The 19,728-nt window shown below is 39.3% G+C and overlaps 2 protein-coding genes across 2 annotated transcripts; both read right to left on the reverse strand.

Moving 5' to 3' along the window:
* Nucleotides 1-4,537: 4,537 nt before the first annotated feature.
* Nucleotides 4,538-6,806, reverse strand: LOC140940557 (chloride intracellular channel protein 2-like). The gene is made up of 2 exons (XM_073389547.1): nucleotides 6,624-6,806; nucleotides 4,538-5,587 (listed from the first exon to the last, which is right to left on the reverse strand). Exons 1-2 carry the CDS (start codon nucleotides 6,675-6,677, stop codon nucleotides 4,919-4,921), a joined length of 723 nt encoding a protein of 240 aa, XP_073245648.1. The 5' UTR covers nucleotides 6,678-6,806; the 3' UTR covers nucleotides 4,538-4,918.
* A 1,019-nt stretch (nucleotides 6,807-7,825) lies between these two features.
* LOC140940566 (probable inactive peptidyl-prolyl cis-trans isomerase-like 6) lies at nucleotides 7,826-15,290 on the reverse strand. The gene is made up of 9 exons (XM_073389559.1): nucleotides 15,162-15,290; nucleotides 14,973-15,068; nucleotides 14,327-14,451; nucleotides 13,465-13,528; nucleotides 12,399-12,461; nucleotides 11,777-11,933; nucleotides 9,986-10,042; nucleotides 9,270-9,405; nucleotides 7,826-8,602 (listed from the first exon to the last, which is right to left on the reverse strand). The coding sequence occupies exons 1-9, from the start codon at nucleotides 15,237-15,239 to the stop codon at nucleotides 8,467-8,469; spliced, it is 912 nt and encodes a 303-aa protein (XP_073245660.1). The 5' UTR covers nucleotides 15,240-15,290; the 3' UTR covers nucleotides 7,826-8,466.
* Between the last annotated feature and the right edge of the window lie 4,438 nt (nucleotides 15,291-19,728).

Genomic DNA, 19,728 nt, shown 5'->3' on the forward strand with positions numbered 1-19,728 from the left:
CAAGCCGACGCCATTCGCGCCAATCTATTTACGTGACCCTTTCCTAAAATTTTTTTTTCTCTTATTGTGTTTCTTACCTTGGGAATTATACCCATTGGACCCACAAATATTTTATGTATTGTTTCAAATTTTATTTATTCGTTTTACACCTTATACTTTTTCACTTTTCAACTTGATACTGGCGTAACGTAGCTCCGAAACGTCGTTCACTTTTTTAAATATATTTTAAAAATCTTTTAGCGTTTAACTTTTTGATCAAATCATTTTCGAAATCTCTCCTAAGAGTACAGATCTGTATGAAATACTCCCCACACCTGAGGACACAATTTAAGGACCATGCTCAGCCGACTTTAATTTGTACTGGTCCAACTGACTGACTCTTTCTCTATCACTTCTGCATAAGTCAGTTAATTACTAGTCAGAGGAACTGAACGAGAGATTCAAAGCTGTTGTAAGTCGTAAAAAAGACCAAGATTGCAGTTCGTACCGCACATATGTTCGGCCGACCGGACCTTACACCCTTTCTTCAGATCAGACTTGGCTACAAAGGCTTGAGTGGGGTATCACGCCCTTTTCATACCACGCCAGCGGCAAGCTGGGCTGCTGGGAAAAGTGAGAAAGGAATTGAAGGGCCGACAGTCGAGTGTTACAAGTGCCATGCTATTGAGCAATCCCTGAAAAAATGCGAACAGTCTCTCTTGGTGGAAACTTTCCTCGTTCCCGCGCGCCTAAGAGAGCAAGGAAAGGTTTTGGGTTACCATTGAAAGGGTCATAATAATTATAATAATAATAATAATAATAATAATGGAAACTTTATTTGTTTTTTTGGATGTACAATCGTAAATCTCGCTACGTATAGGCAATTTACAAATGCTGCTTGAGATTGGATTATTAAAAAGAAAAAAAAACAAAAAACAAAAACAAAACAGAGCAAAAAGAAAAAGAAATCAAAATTGCATTAATTCTGGACTATCCCAGTTCCTATTTCTACAACAAATAATAATAATGATAATAATAATGGCTTTATTCAATATTTCCACCAGGTGGCTCTTCATCTGCTAAAAAAATAACATTTGTAAAGTAAAAATGTAAAAGAGGTAGGATAAGTAAGCATATAAAATATGTACAAATAAGGACCTATTTACAATGAGAAATAAAATGCCATTAAACTTAAAGGTTATCTTTGACCTTTTTTATTAAATACTTAAAAGTCATCTTAGAGAACTGGTTAAAGTCGGTACAGTTCCTTATATATTTAGGTAAAGTATTAAAGCTTTTAGCAGCTTGATCTTGGTGGATAGATGCGTGATACTAGTAGGATTTTGAACAAGCTGCATAGCTGCATTAGACCTAAGAGTTCGATTGTGCTTAAATTGCTTCAGTCGCAAGTAACCTGGCCTTTCGTGAGAAAAAATCAGCAGCTGCCATTCAATGTGTTCTTTAACAGGTAAACAGTTAAGGTTTATGAAATCCTCTCTTTCAACCAGTTTGCCTACAACAAAGCACGCACATGCTGTTTGAATTATTTGGTGGCATTTTACAATGTAATGTGGTAAATTATGATAGACAACACAATTATAATAGAACTTGGAGCTTACTAGGGCCTCAACTAACTGCTTGCGAATATAAAATGGGAGAAATTCCTCAATTTCTTTAGGATTGCAAGAGTGCGATAGCAAGAGGCTGAGACTTGCTTAAGATTTTCTTCCAATTTAAGGTGGAGGTCAATGTGGATTCCACAAAGTTTTGCTGAGGATACACGTTCTAAAGATGTGCTTCCAACTCTTAGGTCAATATCAGTGTTGTCAAGTTCATGGTAGGAAGACAGTTTATTGAAAGATAAAAACATGTACTTCGTTAGTTTGCTAGGATTTAGGACAAGGTTAAATTGATTCGTTTGCCCAGCATTGTAGTTTGTCCACATTACGTTGCGTTGAGGCAATGCAAGATGTAACTTCACCAGGCTTCGATGCTTGATATATGGTTGTATCATTAGCGTATTGATGGCAAGCACAACTAGTTTTCCATGCAGATCAGCCACATATATGTTAAAAATGAGTGGATCTATGATTGAGCCTTGTGGGCCTACATACTAAACGCTAACAGATTTTGAATACGGTCATCAAAGTTTTAAATACGGTTACAAAGGTCACAAAGTGCTCTCTTCCACAGAGGTAGTTGACTGTTCATTTAATTTATGACCTTGAGAAAACCAAGAGCATTCATTTTCTCTAGGACAGACCTATATTTTACCAGATTTTACAGTGTCAAATGCCTTCGAGAAATTTGCTAAGACGAGCAGAGTGTATTCGCTCCGGTTCATTGCTTCCAAAATGTCATCACGTATGCTCAATAAAACAGATGTTGTAGAATGGCCTTTCCTAAATCCAGAAATGTTATCCTCAAGAACATGGCAGTTTTCTAAGATCTCAACAACGATACACGATTTCATTCCAGTGGTAGCAGAAAAAAAAAATAAACAAGATAAAAGATAGCCGGGTGTCCAAGGCAATATTTCGACCCGACCTGTAAATAGCCAGGCTGAACTGATTTCTGTTCGCTTACTAGCTGGGGTTTGGAGCGAGTGCTTTCACCTAACAAGGATTTTTCATTTAAAGAAATTGATTGTAATTCTTTCCCTTTCATTAGCACGTTTCTATGATTGGTAAGATTCAATTTGGCGAACGTCTGTGAGCCCCACAAAGTTTTTAAATGCAACTTGAACTTTAATTTCTACTAAAACTCTTAAGAGAACTCCTTTACAGATCAATCACCGACGAAAAAGGGCACAAACTGGTATGCTGAAACTGCTGATGTACAAAAAACCTGTTTGTCCAGCTCTTGTCCTGTTATAGAATGTTCTTGAAACACTATGTAATCTTCTTATTACTTCGAGCGGTCTTTTCAAGTACATAAACGATACAATAGTCTACGAGATGGTGGAGAAAAAAAAGGACTACGTAGTTATGCGCAGTCCATCCTCAATGAGGTGCATGTCCGCATGGTCTACTAACAACAAGTTCCAACTCCACCCCAGTAAATGCAATGGACTAATTAAGAATAACCTTGGCACGCTCTCCGACAAAACATGAACTTGTGGAAATCGATGGTTGTAAGATTGAAACAATACAGACAGTTAAGTTATTAGGCTTTTATCAGTCTCATGTAACAAAAATGACAAAAAAAGCTGCCAAACGCTTGTATTTTTTAGTGCAACTAAAGCGTGCAGAAGTATCACCTGAAGAACTGGTTCGGTTCTATGAAGCTTGCATCCCGTCTGTTTTAATCAATGGCTGCCAGGTTTTTCATTTTAGTCTTCCACAATTCAGTATCTAAGCTTACCTTTTGATCGGATACAGAAACGTGCTCTGAGCGCAAAATGCCGCTTTTGCCTTGCTTGGCTCATAACAGACAGTCATGCATATCACTCAGCGTAAACCTGTCTGTTCCAGCACGAGTACTTCTTCCTCAACAATTATTGCGTTTGAAAAAAAGTCGGCGTAACCGGCGCCTACCACGCAGGCTAAGGGAAATTAAAGCAATTGGGCATTCATGGTTCTTGGGTATCCTATGGTAATAAGAGTGATTAACTATGGTCAAGTGGTAGTCAACTAGAACGCTCACTTTAATTTCCGCCAGTTTTTTTTTTCTACCAAAACGACAGTTTTAATTATCATGTAACCCAAGATATTGCACAAATATTTGATGAACGGATAATAGAACCGGTATGGAGAGCAGCAAATTAAAAAAAAATAGAGCTCTGGCTGTACAAACAATCTTTTTTAATGCAATTTGTGCTGTTTGTTTTCTGATGTTTGCTTGACACACCTCGCGTTATCTGTACAACTTTGCATTTCATTCTCATGCAGTATCCCTTGATATCTTACCAGGACAAGGAACCCTGTTTATGCCCAGTTGCACTTTTACGTTCACTTAAAAACTGAAGGGCTGTATGGATGGAGCAGGGAGGAAGGTCCTAGCACCAGGAAGATCCAAGAAGGCGGATCATCCTAGAGCCACGTTTTCTGTATTCAGTTTACATGCAAAGAGTTGTACTTGTCCCTAGTGCAAGGATCTTCCTACCAAAGTGGTAGGTCGATGCTAGTGCTAGAAAGATCCTAGAACCATGTAGACCATGTAAATTGCCTTCGCTAGGAGGATCTTAGTACGAGAGACAAACGGGACTAAAACTGCGACGAATCGTTCAGTGGTTAATCACGGCAACGAAGGCCGACTATTTATATCATTTGGCGTTACTACGAGCTGATTATGCGATAATTCTGCTGAAGAGTAAGAGCCGAAGGGCTCATTTTTGATTCCTCGCTGATCCTTCTGATCTCTACTTGGGCACCACAAGGAAGGAAATTTCAGGGGCGGATCTAGGGGGAGGGTGCAGGGGGTGCGCACCCCCCCCCCCCCCCGAGATGACCTGCGGTTTTCTAATACAACTGGTATTCTGCAAAAAAAAAACTATGTGGTTTATTGGTGTTGAAGTAGAGCAAGAGACGAGTGCACCCCCTCCTAAAAAAATCCTGGATCCGCCCCTGAATTTCTGCATGTAAACCTAGCGAAACGTACTTGTTCTGCCTTAGCTACTGAGATCTTCCTCGCTCCATGTAAACAGCCCCTGGATATACTCTCTGGCATAAAAGGTTTCCTTTGCCAGGTATCTTCCAGCTCTTGTATGTGGCATTTCCGTGCATATGTGATCAAAAGATACTATAACTGCAGGACTCTTTGCTCTAACCTCGAACGCACCCTATATTTCTACGATTACCGTAATTAGTACATGAACAAGTTGACACGATTGACAAGGTGAAAGAAGAATGTTTCGGCCATACAGAAAGTCCGGATTGGAGAATTTAAGTCGCTTATGGAGAATTTTGGTCAGTAACAAACTTAAGGTTCCAGGGTAAAATTAATAGTCTTTTTCGTATCCTTCAATAATTGGCGCAGCAAAATGCCTAGACCAGTGTTCCTTGATGAGCTCATTCGATGGACGCGTTTCAAGAAATACACTTTGTTTTTCACCAGCGTGAATATATCCCCAGACTCCTTTGAGTCGCGCAGGAATTTCAACTCCTTTGAGCTCCTTGGCAGCTACCCGAACAAGAAGAAGTTTAGGTAGCAAACTGCAATCTGAAAATCTCAAAGAGTCCCCTTCCATGAAAGCACCATTCGTACTTCTTAGAAGCGAATCCAACGCTTCCATTTTCCTTAACAGCGCTGCCTTCATCCCAGCTTCTTTGGAAGGATCTTGGTTTTTTATCAAGGCGCAGAATTTTTGGAAAATATCACTGCCCGCAACAATAGCTTCCTTGCTCTTGCTCCCGATGGGCGGATCCGGATATAACTCTTCCAAATACTTAGCGATAAGAGGGGGGTCGTCTAAAACAAGTGCTTCGTCCTCGTTGACTTGATGCACAAGAACTGGGACTTTACCAGTGGAGTTGATTTCAAGGAATTTTTTCGATTTCTTTTGAATGTTAAAAGGCATTATCAATGGTTCGATATTCTTCAACTTGCAGAGCATTCGGACCTGATGGGTCAGCGGACAAGCTGCGATCGAAGATTCATCTGAAGCCGCCTATGAAAATAAAAAGCTTGAATTAGCTGCCAGTTTAGCATACTCATATTATACATGCACCAACCTTTTTCCAGGGTTCTCTCTTCTTCACGTTCCCGCTCTCAGCGATAAAGTCTCTGATAGGGTCTTAAGATCACGTGTCTCCCATTCGCCACTAAAGAAACCCTTATGCGGCTTGTGTCCCGCAAGTGTTTGTGGGATAGTTACTGGGGACGCACTAGTCATCTATTGGCAATTTTTTCCCTGGTCCCTCGTAACGCTCCCAGAAGTCTTTGCGAACGTTAAGTCGGTCCAGTTACCTTCAGGAAGAAGAGAGACCCTGGGAACAATTAAGGTTACAATTTTATCCATGCCCCATAATGAACATGTTTTCTTGGTAACCCTTTGAGAACGGTGGCGCGGCTCATGCCCCTAAATAGTTTCATTCGATTTCAACAGAGATGCTATCTTGCAACATTATCTATTTAACTTAATTATTATAATTCAACTAAATTATTGCAATTAAAATGATATAAAATTTTGCCAGTGTTGTCTTCGATGTGAGCAATGTCAGACTTGCTCAAATGTTCAAGTTCTTATCATGATGATCCTCCTTAGGGCACTATAGCGTCGAAGAGGCTAATAACTCGTATCACTACCTGCCGAACCAGCACCTTGACTGCCGCAACTACCTGATTCTACATTGTTCAAAAACCTTCGTCTGACATCTCAGCTCACTCCCTATTGCAAAATATAGCTTTGCCGAGCACCAATTTCACTTTTTAAGTTCTCGATTTCAGAAATGCTTAGAATATGTGCGGCCAGGTAATCACATGAGTTCCATCTAGCTACAATATCACATCATTCTACCCAACAAAACTAGTAGCGAAAAAACAACTAGTAGCAAATTCAAACAACTGTTACGTTAACCGTAGACAAACTGTTCTCAATGAGAGTTGATAGTATCTCAGTCTTTGTCTCATGCGTCCTAGCTTCATGGAATAAACGGTTTCATAATTGCTTCAGCAAATCTATTTCAACAGCAATGTTTACCTACCCTTACTAGTAGAAAATATCCTGATGTTAGCTCAGATCGTGAACCGATGGACATTTCGAAGAACTACCCGTTGGGAATTAGATTCGAATTGTACTTTGTTCAGTACGTTTGGGAAACTTTTGCAAGAGAGAAAATATTATTGCGAGCCGGGGCAACAAATTTCCAACAGAGCAGTTGGCGCAATTCAGTGATCAAACCAATCTTTTGTGGGCGGTTTTCATGCATCAGTGAAACACAATTGGTTGTACTGCACCAAAACAATCACCAGCAGGTAGAACTTTCGTGAAACAACGAGCTTATGCGCGAGATAACCCCGCATAATACACAAAACAACTTTCTTACAACCATTTTGATAAACAGTAAATTCCAAGAAATATTAAATGTTAATAACTGGACTGTTTTTGTTCTTATGGTGAACTGTAACTGATTGCTTGATAATTGTTGTAATTTCGTTTTGTTTTACTCCATGACAAACCATGCTGAACAAAATCGTGTACTATTTTTGCAATAGCATTGTGTGTTTAAGAATGCAACGTCGTGTGTGTGGAATGCGTAAAAACAATTGATCCAAAACAAAGTAGATAAGCCTAGAATTGATAAAGGATAGTTGTCTTCCTACACACTAATTAAGCAAATGCCGACATGACGTCTGTAAGTATTGTAAAGGGCAAAAAAGAATAGAAACTAAGACTATGAGAACAACTAAAGCCAAATTTAAGCCAATATATAATTTTTGAAGCTGCACCATTAAAAAGTATCCTGTTCTCGACTCTGTTTATTTTTCTGTTATCCTTGTTTGTAAATGTAACTATAGGAACAAGTTGCCTAGGTGCGTCAGAACCTAATATCAGGTGACTCACTCAGGGGGGAGGGCTCAGGGAGGACATGAACAAGTACGGTAATAGCCCACCCTGTCTTTCCACTACGTAAACCTCAGTCAGATAGATGCAACTTTTCATCCATTTTCTTCAATTAGGGCGATTGAACTAACATTGTCATCTTTATTTTTGGGCATTCCCTTCTTATAATTTCTACCGCAAACCCTTCTTTTACACTGACATTTGGCTATGTAGTATTGTTCTCCCTTGAGGTAAGAGAACTCGGTTTCTGTAGGAAAAAACTCATAACTGACCCGTGGAACAAGGCTTTAGACCACAGCAACGCAAAGGTTATTTAGTTCTCAGTTACGCAGACTTATGTAAGATTGCTAAGTCAACTTTATTTGGTCAACATAACCTATAAACAGACTTCTGACAAATTATATCTCGGCTTCTTTATACAAAAAGTGAATTCCCTTCCCAGCGAATATTCTATTCGTTGTACTTCTATGCTCTAGACTACTAATCGACGATGAATGCGTGAAACTACCTTACATCAAAAGAATGTGATTACTGTCTTGTTATTTTTCTTGCTATATAGCAAAAGTGTACACTTTGATACAAAAAAAAGCATCCAAAGAAGGCTTGAATTCACCAGGTTTTTGTGTATCGGTCATCGTTTCTTTCATTATTCTGGTCAAACGTTCCAGTTGTGAGGAAAAATATGCCTATGCATTTTATGTTGAAATATTCTTTAGGTATTTAATTTTTTTTCTGTTACATTTGAAAACCGCTTGTGTTTGAATCTAAATTAATTATGGTCAGCTACACAGGATAACTACTGCAGTATGCCCAGAAAGGCATAACTGACTAGTAGAAGTTCTTCTACCAGAAATTACTGTAAGAGAGCAAACAAAGTCTGAAACAGAATTAACTTAACGAACAACGATGTAAGAAAATCAATGAATGATTAAGGTATTTTTTAACTCTGTGTTATCTGTTTACATTCATACTGAAACCAGTTATTATCTGGAAGTGCTCCAGAGCGCCTCCACGTTAAACACACCACAGTCTACGATGACGCAGGGAGATTTCGGTCTTTCGTTAAACGTTTCCTGTGCTTCGAGAATGTCGAGAACTCGAGCACCTTCTATAACTTGCCTGTAAAATAAAAAAGTAAGTAAATAAACAATAGAAATACATGTAACGTTATATAACAAAGCATCACGTTTATTTAAACCTCGGATTAATAGCGTAGTTGTAAAAGCCAATATCTCCGAGAAAGAAAGAGAGAGAGAATAAAAAATAACTGCGTAAAGGTTTGAGGGAGTCCATGTATATTACTGAGTAGTAGTGTATTTATTCCTCCACATCGATCCACAAAATAAACAAGTTTACAGGAGAAAAAAATTACGAAATCAAGAGAAAAGGGGCAAAAATATTAAACCAGAAACCCATATGAGTTTCTGATTAAACCTAATAGCTTGCCCTTATAGTTGGAAGAAAAAAGTAGGATTCTCAATTAATTGAATAGGTGGTTCCTGAACGGACGGAGCTACAGTGGAACCTCAAAGGAATATAATGAAGAGCCAAGAGGCTGGCAAAATCTGTTCGCTATAACGAGGCTTCGTTATATCGAGGTTCTTTTACATATATTTTACCATTACTGGGGCTAAAAAAGTAGTTCGTTATACCGACGACTTCGTTGTATAGAGGTTCGTTATATCGAGGTTCTACTGTAAAAAGCAAGCGGCCATCTTTCCTGTCCGCTGACCGGCTTTACGGGTCTTTTATTCATTTTGTTTGTTGTATGTGTCATGTAACTTACCCAAAGGCAACATATTTGGTGTCCATCCATGGTGCGGGCTGTAGCGTGATAAAAAATTGAGAGCCATTTGTATGTCGGCCCCTGTTAGCCATACCAACGATCCCTCTTTTGTCATGCGCGATGGAAAAGTCTTCATCTGAGATGGAAGAAAAAATGAACTCTAAAGAACTACAGTATAGCAGATGGTTCTTTTAAAAAAAAAAAAACAATTTGGCTGCACTTCTCATCGCAGTTAAGTTGCACTGGGTTGCATGTGGACAAAACTGTCTCAATTTACATGTAACAAAGTAGAAAGACAAACCAACATTAACAAATTGCTTGAAAATTTTTAAAAAACAGCATAAAACTGTAAAAATCGAAATACAATTAAAAACAAACTAACAGAAAAACCGACCGATACCTACTGACTGCGAGTAGGGTAGGCACCACTCGAAACCAATGTAGCCTACGGATAAGCTGCCATTTGTGGGATATCGAAAAAAGTTTCGCAAGGGTGTCACGCGAGAGGAGACGGAAACCCTCGCGGCTGGCTTTTCGCTACTATAACATATAGCCTTGTAGTAGCTCAACCAGTCAGAACGCAGCATTGATAATAGACCACTAGGTGGATTTTACTAAAGTAGGATACCCATATACCCGAATACCCGACACCCCTGGCCAAGCCTGACTTTTTGAGGTACTCATGAATTTAAAAAGTGTTTTTTGAAGCATTATACCTTCAAAGACGGGACCAAAAATCGACTCTCCACCAGTGCCTTTTCCACCTTCAATATCTGCGAACACCAAACACAACTATATTCAGTTCAAACGACTTCAGTTTAGAGTCCTATACATACAGCTTTATGCCCTGAGTACCACTTAGCTACGGGTTTCCGCTGGGGTTATTGCGCAAAAGTTGGAGAGAAAGTGCGAAAGAAAAATGGAAAAGGGGGGAGAATGAGGGCAGAAGAGGTTTCTTTTCTCCTCCCGTTCCTTCGTCAACCCTTATTTTCGCTCTCGTTACAACTTTTTCAAATAAAAACGCGCGGAAACGCTTGCTACGCAGGCTAGATGCTACCTTACACAGAAACAGGTACTCTTCACAAGGATGGCTCAAAAGAATGGGGAGACATTCTCGCGCTTCCGAACAATTATTTATCCCTTGAAAATTTGGCGGCTGCGCAAACGTTGTCCCCCATAATCAAAATTCTTAAAAAAAAGTAAACTCTAATTACTAGTCTGAAATAAATTTTTGTAAGCAACATGTGGCATACTTTGTTTATTGAAATGAGTTCATTTTTAGATCTCCTACTTTGTTTAGAGTCATTCTCCGCTGTGAGTACATTTTGGGTGGTTACTCCTTGGGAGTACTTCCCTATTTCAATGGTCTAAACGGTTTAAACAGGCAGGTGCCGCCCAACAGGGTATAGTTTTCAGGGTCTTTGAGTCTTCAACAGAGTATACAGTTGGCGTCTTGAACAAACAGGGTGTCTTTTTGCACTGGAATTTCTTGAAAAGAGTGTGAAGGTTGGCGATATTTTGAGATACCCAACAATTTTGTTTTTGTAAAAAATCTTATTCCATGATGCTAGTTGAAAAATCACTTAAATAATTCTAAACACAGAATGCAAAGAAAGTCATTTTTAAAGCTTGCCATTCGGGCAAGCTGAAGCTAGCATATACTAGCCCAAACGTCATTTCAATGGGCCCCAAAAACATTTTGATGAGCAGGAATTGATTTCACAGTTCTTCCGTAATTTGATTTTCTCAAAAAACTTCACTTGCCCATTGGGCAAGTTAAGAACAGAATTCACCAGCCCGATAACGAAATCCACTAGCCCTGGGCTATCAGACACTTTATAACTTTCTTTGCACGCTGATACACATGTATGTAAAACAAAACAAATCTGGGGTGACTCCTCGTCTTAACAGGGTAGCAAAATGAGCAATTTTTTCGTCTTAAACAAGGTCAGGGTTTAAAGGCCTTGCCAGCACACCTCTACACAAGCTTCCCTTGAGTACCCCCACTCCCCTGCCAGGGGTGGCAGGGGGGGTTAGTCATGGCTGCTGCAAGGACTGAAAGTACAATCCATCCTATCATGGGTTTATTTACTACAAGTTACAGTTACACAGTGATTTTGTTACAAATAGTTATGGTGAGTCCTGGGACTCATCTTGTGAACAAATCACAAGTCCCAGTCCAGAAGCAATGAGTCCCAGTTAAAGAAACAATGAATCCACAATTGGAAATGCTTGGGCCTTTATGTGCCCAGACAAATAAAAAAGATTCTGTTGTAAAGCACAACAAACACTCAAAGAAATGTGCGTTGTTAAACAACAGTCACAAGAACAGCCACAGAAATCACAGGAACAAGATATTCTAAAAAAAATCTTCAGATCAATCGCTCGATCAATCTTTGCATCGTGTGGGACCCATGCTATGAACTTTTGTGTGTCTCTGGAAATTTTTGTGCACCAGAGACAAAGGATGCAGAGGTAACAAAATCACTGGTTACAGTTTGTCGTACCTCCACCCTGTATCCATCCATTAGGAACAATCCTATGAAGTATAGAGTTCTTGAACCACAGCTTCAAAGGAGGATCATGTCTTTCTGTTTCACTAAAATTCCCTAAACAAAGCTCTTGGAAATTCTGACATGTCTTTGGTAATCTGTCTGAAAAGAGCTGAAAAAGATTTAAGCATTGGATTTAATTAAGGACACTGATTTTTTTATCATTTTATATTTAACTTTAATGCAGGTTACGTCTTTTGTCACAAGCATGATTTGGACAAAACTTAACCAAAATGATTACAAGGTATTAGATCAGAGTTCAAACTCTTTTGAGCTCCTCAAATTCCATGACTTTCCATTAATTTTTCCCAAGAGTTTTTCAAGTTGGCCACGACTTTGGGTTAATTTAGCTACATCACATTCAAATATTAAAAAGAATTTCATTGTTTTAGGGTATTTTTTTACCTAAACACCAACTCCAGTGTTCACTGACAGTCAAATTCCATGACTTTCCAGGTCTTTGAAATGAAATTCTTAAATCTCATGACTTTCCAGGTTTTCCATGACCCATGCATACAAACCATGTTGATTAGCAATTGAAAATTTATGAATAAACTATTTTGTGGTATTGATTTACCTCTATCAACAATCTTCCAGTCTGTTCTTGGTTCACTGCTACATCCAGGTACACAAACTGATGCTGAAACAACAAACAAACAAACAGAGAATACAGGTGGAGACTGTTGGAAGAACATTATAAAACCAATATTCTGTCTGCACAATATGATCAGTCTAGCTGGTTGGGAAACATTTAGAGACAACAGGTTGAAGAAGGGATCATTCTATGATGGTTATTCTAAAAATTCATGCTTGCACCCTTTCTCTTCTCAGTTTTTTTAAAACTATTTTTATTTTTTGGTATGTTACTACATGATATTTATAGCTTCAATCTTATATTCCTACTATTACCCTTTCTTCATGCTAAGATTGTGTCATTTTATTAAACAAAGAATAGCAGTTTTCACACTTTTTTGGGCCACAACTCCAGAGTGTCTTTAGTGTTTTTCATATCTGGCAGGGAGGAAGTCCTTACTCTCAGCCAGTTGATGGTATTAGGATTTGCATCACATGAAACACCGAATCATTTGTCCATAAACTATTCACTCTCAAAATTTATTTTTGAACAGAATTTAAAAACTCAAAGAAAACCCTCTTAAGTGTAATTCAAATATCAGCAAGGACTGCTACCTGGTTAGCTCAATTGGATATAAGTGCCAGTCGGCCAAGAGGGAAGCCGCTAGTTCAAACCCCAGCCAGACCAACACTTGAGGTCTTAAATAAGTGAGGAGAAAGTGCTGCCTCTGTATTCTGCAAACTGTTAGGCCTTAGTTCTGGTCTTCTTACATACATTGCAAGGACGATAAACCACAGGCCCCATCTCACATTAGCCTTGCACATGTAAAAAATTCTGTAGGGATGTTAAATAACCCACACACTGTTCTTAAAGAGTAGGGGACTTAGTTCCCAGTGTTGTGGGCTGTCTGTCATGGAGAGAAGGAATGGTAAGGGCCCTAAGTTATTGGTGCCATGCATTGTTGTGGTGTCCCGGGCAACAACTAGTGAACCTATAGTAAATAAATGTAGAACTGATGTATGATGCAGAACTAGGGACATGCTCCTGTATAGCAAAGACTTTGAAGTACCTTTGTTTCTAGGAGGTAGTTCTTGTATGCTTCATTCCTTACAGCATGCCATAGTGGAAGAGGCCTAAAAAAGCAAATTATTTTTGTAAAACTAACAAGCATGCATTGTAAATTAATGCACTGTTATGCCAAGCTTTGTGTTTTATGATATGTTTATTTTCATTCCCAGGGTGCACAATGACAGGTCATCATGCCCAGGAAAGAGGATGAATCAGTCAGACTGACTAGAAATTAATGTCCTACCCCAATTCTAGCTTTTCAGTGAAATTTCAACTTTTTCTTTTTGGGGAGGTGGGGCCGGGGGGAGGGGGTAATAGTTATTAAGCAGATACAAATATTATTTTGGCAGGCGTTTGTAAGGGAGCTAGGAGGGGGAAGGGGGTTGTGAGGTAGAATGAAGGAATAGGGGAATAATTAACCAGGAAGACATCTGTTTCTTTTGCACAGACACCTCAGTTTATCATTTTCAATCAACATCAGCTGCAATAAACTTCAATAATTATTGAGACATCTATTTAAGATGCATCTTATTATTTTGACGTTATGTAAATGGCACAGTTGTGTCAGTAGTTGCCACCAGATACCAGTTGTTCGATCTATAGCTTTTGTAAGTCTGATTTACCCTTGCCTCCACGGAATAAAAGATCTAATTTCCAAGTTATCTACTTTAGGACAATAAACATTTATCATGCCAAGTTCTTTGCTCTGTGACTTTGGAATAGTAGCTTATTGTTATCCTGTATTATTGTTATGTACTACAAAGAAATTTACATTTTATCATCTAATAAAATGGACTAACTAATTAAAACAGGTTGTTATTAAAGCTCACAAATGAATCTGATCAATAACACTGGGATCAGACCTGAAGTCTCTGTATGCATAATTCTCTGATGCCCATTTTAAAAATTCCTCATGACCACCAATCAGCTCATCATCCAGAAAAGTGATAACATTTTCCTTGAAACCCCATACTTCTCTTCTTATTTCCTGACAAACAGTACAAAAAGAATATATCTTGGTGAATTAAACTTTACATACAGTACTCAGTAGTGAGTTACTGTACTATCATATGTACTTTGAGGCAATACATTGTAAGCGGTGGAAGAGCTGAACTGTAGGGATTTTACTACAAGCCAAAATAACAATGAGGTCCCTTAGTACTAAAAAAACTAAAACGAAATTTATAGAGAAAATAAATTTCAAAGCATGTTTTTCTTGGCACACGTCTCACGAGAATTGAGATTGCATGAAACCTTTTCTTTACCATTTAAACAGTCTTTTTTAACGATCAAGATTTGTTGATGTTAATCTCTCTAATGCTTCACCATGAACCGGTTAAAAAATAAAAACAATTACATAAAGCTTGAGCAGTTATGACGGTTATGATTAAAAAAAATTGATGTATAGCTAAAGCTTATATTCTTCAAGCGCCCAGACGCCTAAAACTTTATCTTTTTTACCACGTTAGTTTAAAGTTTCAACGGAGCAAAAAATATGAAGATGCCTACCTTCTTTTTCTCTCGAATAAAGGCATCCCACTCGCACTCTAGCAAACCAAGTACGTAGGGATCGGTAAAAACCTCGGCATCTTTCTGACAAATTTTCTGATATAATACACATCAGTCAGAAAAAGGTATTCAAAAACTACTTTTCCTTTCCATTTAGAACACCACGTATACGTTAAATGTCAATATTACCTCAGCAGCTCCTTTGATTATGTGAAATTCCACATCTTTAAGCAGACCGATCACCGAGATTGTATGTTTGTCCGCCATCTTTGTATCCAAAGATTCCCGGGGTTTAAGTTGTCATGGGAACGGGGATTCGCTCATGCGTTCACCTTCGTGAGTCCAAAGTTTATAACGCTCGTACCTCACGCACCTCACGCCACCTACGGCCTCCGACCGGCCATCGACGAAGACTTATAAATATCAGAATTCTCACTGCCGGACCATTGTCGGAGGCTAGGAAATGACTAAGATTCGTCCTCGGATTAACAGACTTAAACTAGACAGGGTTCTTGTACCTCTTGTGCCAAACTAAACGTGACCACCACGTGACACCACAGGTGCCCACAATTAGCGAAGCACAAACAGCTGACAAACACAGAGAAAAAAAAGACATCACACCAACTCTGACACCAACCGTAAAATAATATAAAATAATGATATAAAATTAAATAAAAATAACAATGTAACTATTTCTTAAGAAAAGGCCTCAGGGAGGTAGTTCCAGACAGCTATACTTGGAAAATACGAAAATTTAAACACGTCCTTATTTGCATATGGTACTCGAAGGCATGTGATGGCTTCCCCTCGTGTAGCCTGTTCCAGGCTCCGAGATAGTGTGAAAAGTCGTTCAGTAAAAAGAAATGCGAAAAACGCGCGGGGGTTGGGGAGAGACAGGGCCATTTTTCTCGCCGCCACCGCCCCCTTTCCCAAGTCACGCGCGTCTTTTTTTTCGCTTTGCTCGTTTTAATTCGTCCGCACTATACTATCTGAGAGCCTGGCGCAGGCTACCCCTCGTGCGACTCTCGGAGTGTTGAATTAAATATTTTCGGCTATTTATATCAATAACACCAATGAGTTAGTTTATACATAATTATCCTAAACTAAGAACGAGAAGTCCAAAGACTACTGCAAAGCTGATTTAAAACAACGTGTATTGTTTTTTATAACAATATTTCGGCTGGCCATACCAGCCTTCTTCAGGTTTACAGATGTTACCGAACAATACACGTTGTTTTAAATCAGCTTTGCAGTACTCTTTAGACTTCTCGTTCTTGGTTTTTATATTTTGGCTGATTTGATCTCTTTTCTAGAGATCCAACGTTTACAACTAGCAGGATCTTCGTCCACGGTTTTTGCAGTTAATTTAATCCTTAACCTAAACTGTCTTCTTCTCATTTCCAGCGTATCCCACCCTAACATAACACTCGCATATCTATTATAATTCTGTGAGCAGGACCGTGCTGCTTTGCCTTGAACCCTTTCCAGTGCACTGATATCTTTTTTTAAAAACGGGTCCCAAGCCGCACTTGCGTATTCTAGTTTTGGCCGTGCCAGGGAAGTATATGCTATTTCTCTCACATTCCTGGGATAATTCCAAAGGTTCATCGCATTATACACAACGATTTGCTTACATTAGCTGCTGTCATGGAAACATGGGCTGACCACCTGAGCTTGATACTGATCGGTAACACCAAGGTATGGGAAACTACCAACCTGTTCCAACTCTACACCATAGACGACATATTTTCTCTGGGGTGGATTGTTCTTATGTGAGATGGTAACAATTTTGCATTTGCAAGGATTAAACTCCATTTGCCAATGATACAGCCTGGATTCAAGCCTGCGTAGGTCACATTGAAGAAGGTTACGGTCCGCATCGCTTGCGACAATGCTGTAAAGTAGGGCATCGACGTCTGCTAAAAGCCTAACTAATGATTGCACGTTGTCTGTTAAGTCGTCTATACATAATAAGAAGAGCAATGGGCCGAGGACTGTACCTTGGGGTACGCCAGAAGTCACCGGACATTGACTTGATGTTTGGGCTTGACAAACAACTGTTAGTTGTTAGCTGCAACAAGTTAGTTGTCTGAATCATAATTACCACGAAAAGAAATCAACCAATTAAAAAACTTACGGACGAAACCTTTTGAACCCGTTGAAGAAAACAAAACCTATGTTTCCTGAGAGATCCGTTAGAGTGTTGACGGAAGCGAAAAATTGAAACGTCAGCTATATTTTTGACTTGAAGTCGCATGTTATTGCAAAGCGCGGCAATGGTAGCGAAGAAATTGCTGGTAGATGAAAAAATTACAGCTTGTGTCAAAGGCATATGTATAGTTTTGAATAGAAAAACATTGTCTGGTTCGAGTCTGGTGAAACATTTTGCGTTCTTAAAAATATCTAAATTTTGTGCTTTGAGTAACTTATTAGGGCCATTTATACGAGGAAAAATAAAACTCGTCTTAAATAAGACGCGAACTTTTCGTATAAACGACACATTTCGTCTAAAATAAGACGCGGCTTAGCTAAGACGCGTCTTATTTTAGCCCTTAACACCTGTTCTTAGATAAGACGCGTCTTAGCTAAGACGAGAAAACTTCGTATAAATGACCTTCGCGTCTTACATAAGACGGGAACGCATAGTACGCATGCGTTAATTTTTGGCGCGCCACGTTGGATTGCCGTTGCTACGGGCAACATTCACATGAAAACGAGTCAAGAACAGAAATAAGACGCGAACGATTTGTACGAGCTGTTCTGGTCTTAGATAAGACATGCTCGTATAAATGGTACAATTCACGTCTTATTTAAGACGCGTCTTATTTTTCCTCGTGTAAATGGCCCTATTGTTTTTCTTACGAGCTGCTGATTGGCCCACAAATAACTTTCTTGAAATGTTGTTATTTTCCTGCAATCCGATTGGTCAACTTTGTCTAAGTGGCCATCACTGTAAAGGTAAAATTCATCCTCTCGAATTTTTTTTGGAGTCTTTCAGCAAAAGTTGGAACTTTCTCGAAGAACTCGAGCAGAAACTCTTGCTACTGCACAGCAGGCTCCATTCAAGCCTAGTACAGCGTAATGAGAATCTTGGTCAATTCACTCTTTTCACCGAGACCATAATGTACCTTGTTTGCCCCCCAAAATTTTACATAATCTTTGTTTCCAGTTTCTCTTGGGAACCCGTTAGCCTGCGTGGCAGGAGCAGGGGTTTTGGGCGCGAGAGAAACGCGAGGGGCGCGCGAGGAGGAAGGGAGGGAGGGAAACGCCTGCCAGGAAACCATTGTTTTCGCCATCCCGCCTACTAATTATGTATGCAAAAATAACGCAACTGTGAATGACTAGCTGTCAAATAAGTCTGGCCGCGATGCGCTTATTTAAGTCGTATTTCGCGTACTGTTTTTCTTTTGTTTTCCTAAAACAAGAAATCTGAAGTGAAGGTACTATTAAAAAAAGTGTAAATGCGGTCGTCCGTTGAAAGAAGAAAGTCGCAACCATGCGTGGCTTGTTATATAAAATCCAGCATAAATCTATTACGTTTTTGATGAAGGTATCGTGTTGGACTTCCCAACTTGCATGCAGTGTTTGTCGGAGAAATTAATTACAAACACTTTGCTGACTCTCGAACTGGATCCAGCGCAGCATACAAAAGAACGCTGGTAGCAGGGAAAGAAGAGCGGAACTTCAAAGATCTACAATAAGGCTAATTCTGCAATCAATATTATTATTGAAGTAAGTTCCTGGCGGTTTTATAACGTCTATAACCAGCAAGAAGAAGTCCTCAAACCAAAAATCGCTAAGGATTATAGATCGCTTCGTCTTCAACAATCTGGTCGTTGATAAGCGTAGCCTGCGTGGTAGGCGTTTAAGGTCAAACAGCAGATAACAAGCACACAGGCAGCATGATTTTTTCTTTCTTTCTTCTAGTGAGTAAAACAAGCCGTTGGGAGACAAGACTTATCAAAACCAGTCAGCAAAACTCATCTAGCTGACAGGTCTTTTCCTTCATACGAGTCTTTTAACTGCTTTCTTCTATTCTCCTCTCAAGCTGAAATAGATGCCTTCAGTTTCTAATCTTTCTAAAAAGATGAATTCCAGACAGAAATCTTATCACGCCTCACTAACAACATATTTTTAAATGATTACTGAAAGATTACTCAGTAGCGTGATGTTGATTTCAGCCAATCGGATTAAGGTATTAAGGCTGTGATTGACATGTTTTGAAGATGGACCAATCAGGATTTTAACATTTGCCTGGTGGATGTTAAAAAGAGAAAAACAATGGTCTCCTGGCAGGCGTTTCCCTCCCTCCCTCCTCGCGCGCCTCTCGCGTTTCTCTCGCACCTAAAACTCCCTTTCCCTTCCCTTTCAAACGCCTGTCACGCAGGCTACGTGTTCGTCAGACAATGATTTAGCAATAAAAATGTAGTGATACTTGCTGCATCGCAGTTCTTGTTTATTGATCTTCAAAGTAAATTATATTGCGTTAAATCATCTCTCGAAGGATGTATCACAGACATTTAAAAATTTTTCTCCACACTCCGCTCTTTCGACACCTTCTCATTTTCCACACTCCGCACTTACTACGGGCCACTGTTTAGATCCTGCTGCGTTGCAGATTTTTCTATAGTTCTTACGCCAAGCTGTACTTAGAGCGTTGATAAGGCTTAGATGTTCCTCGAAAAAAAAAACATGGACTTTCAAGACTGTGCTGGGTGTTCAAGGGTTTTCAAGACGCGTGCTGTGGTGTTGAATA

The sequence above is a fragment of the Porites lutea genome, chromosome 1 (genome assembly GCF_958299795.1).
Source record: "Porites lutea chromosome 1, jaPorLute2.1, whole genome shotgun sequence".
Classification (NCBI taxonomy): Eukaryota; Metazoa; Cnidaria; class Anthozoa; order Scleractinia; family Poritidae; genus Porites; species Porites lutea.

Coding starts and splice junctions, on each gene's coding strand:
- LOC140940557 (XM_073389547.1), bottom strand. CDS start 6,677: ATGTCCATCGGTTCACGATCTGAGCTAACATCAGGATATTTTCTACTA. Junction 5,588..6,623: donor GATATTTTCTACTAGTAAGG/GTAGGTAAACAT, acceptor TTATTTTCATAG/GCGGCTTCAGATGAATCTTC.
- LOC140940566 (XM_073389559.1), bottom strand. CDS start 15,239: ATGGCGGACAAACATACAATCTCGGTGATCGGTCTGCTTAAAGATGTG. Junction 14,452..14,972: donor TTATTCGAGAGAAAAAGAAG/GTAGGCATCTTC, acceptor ACTGTTTGTCAG/GAAATAAGAAGAGAAGTATG. Junction 12,462..13,464: donor ACTACCTCCTAGAAACAAAG/GTACTTCAAAGT, acceptor TTGTTGTTTCAG/CATCAGTTTGTGTACCTGGA.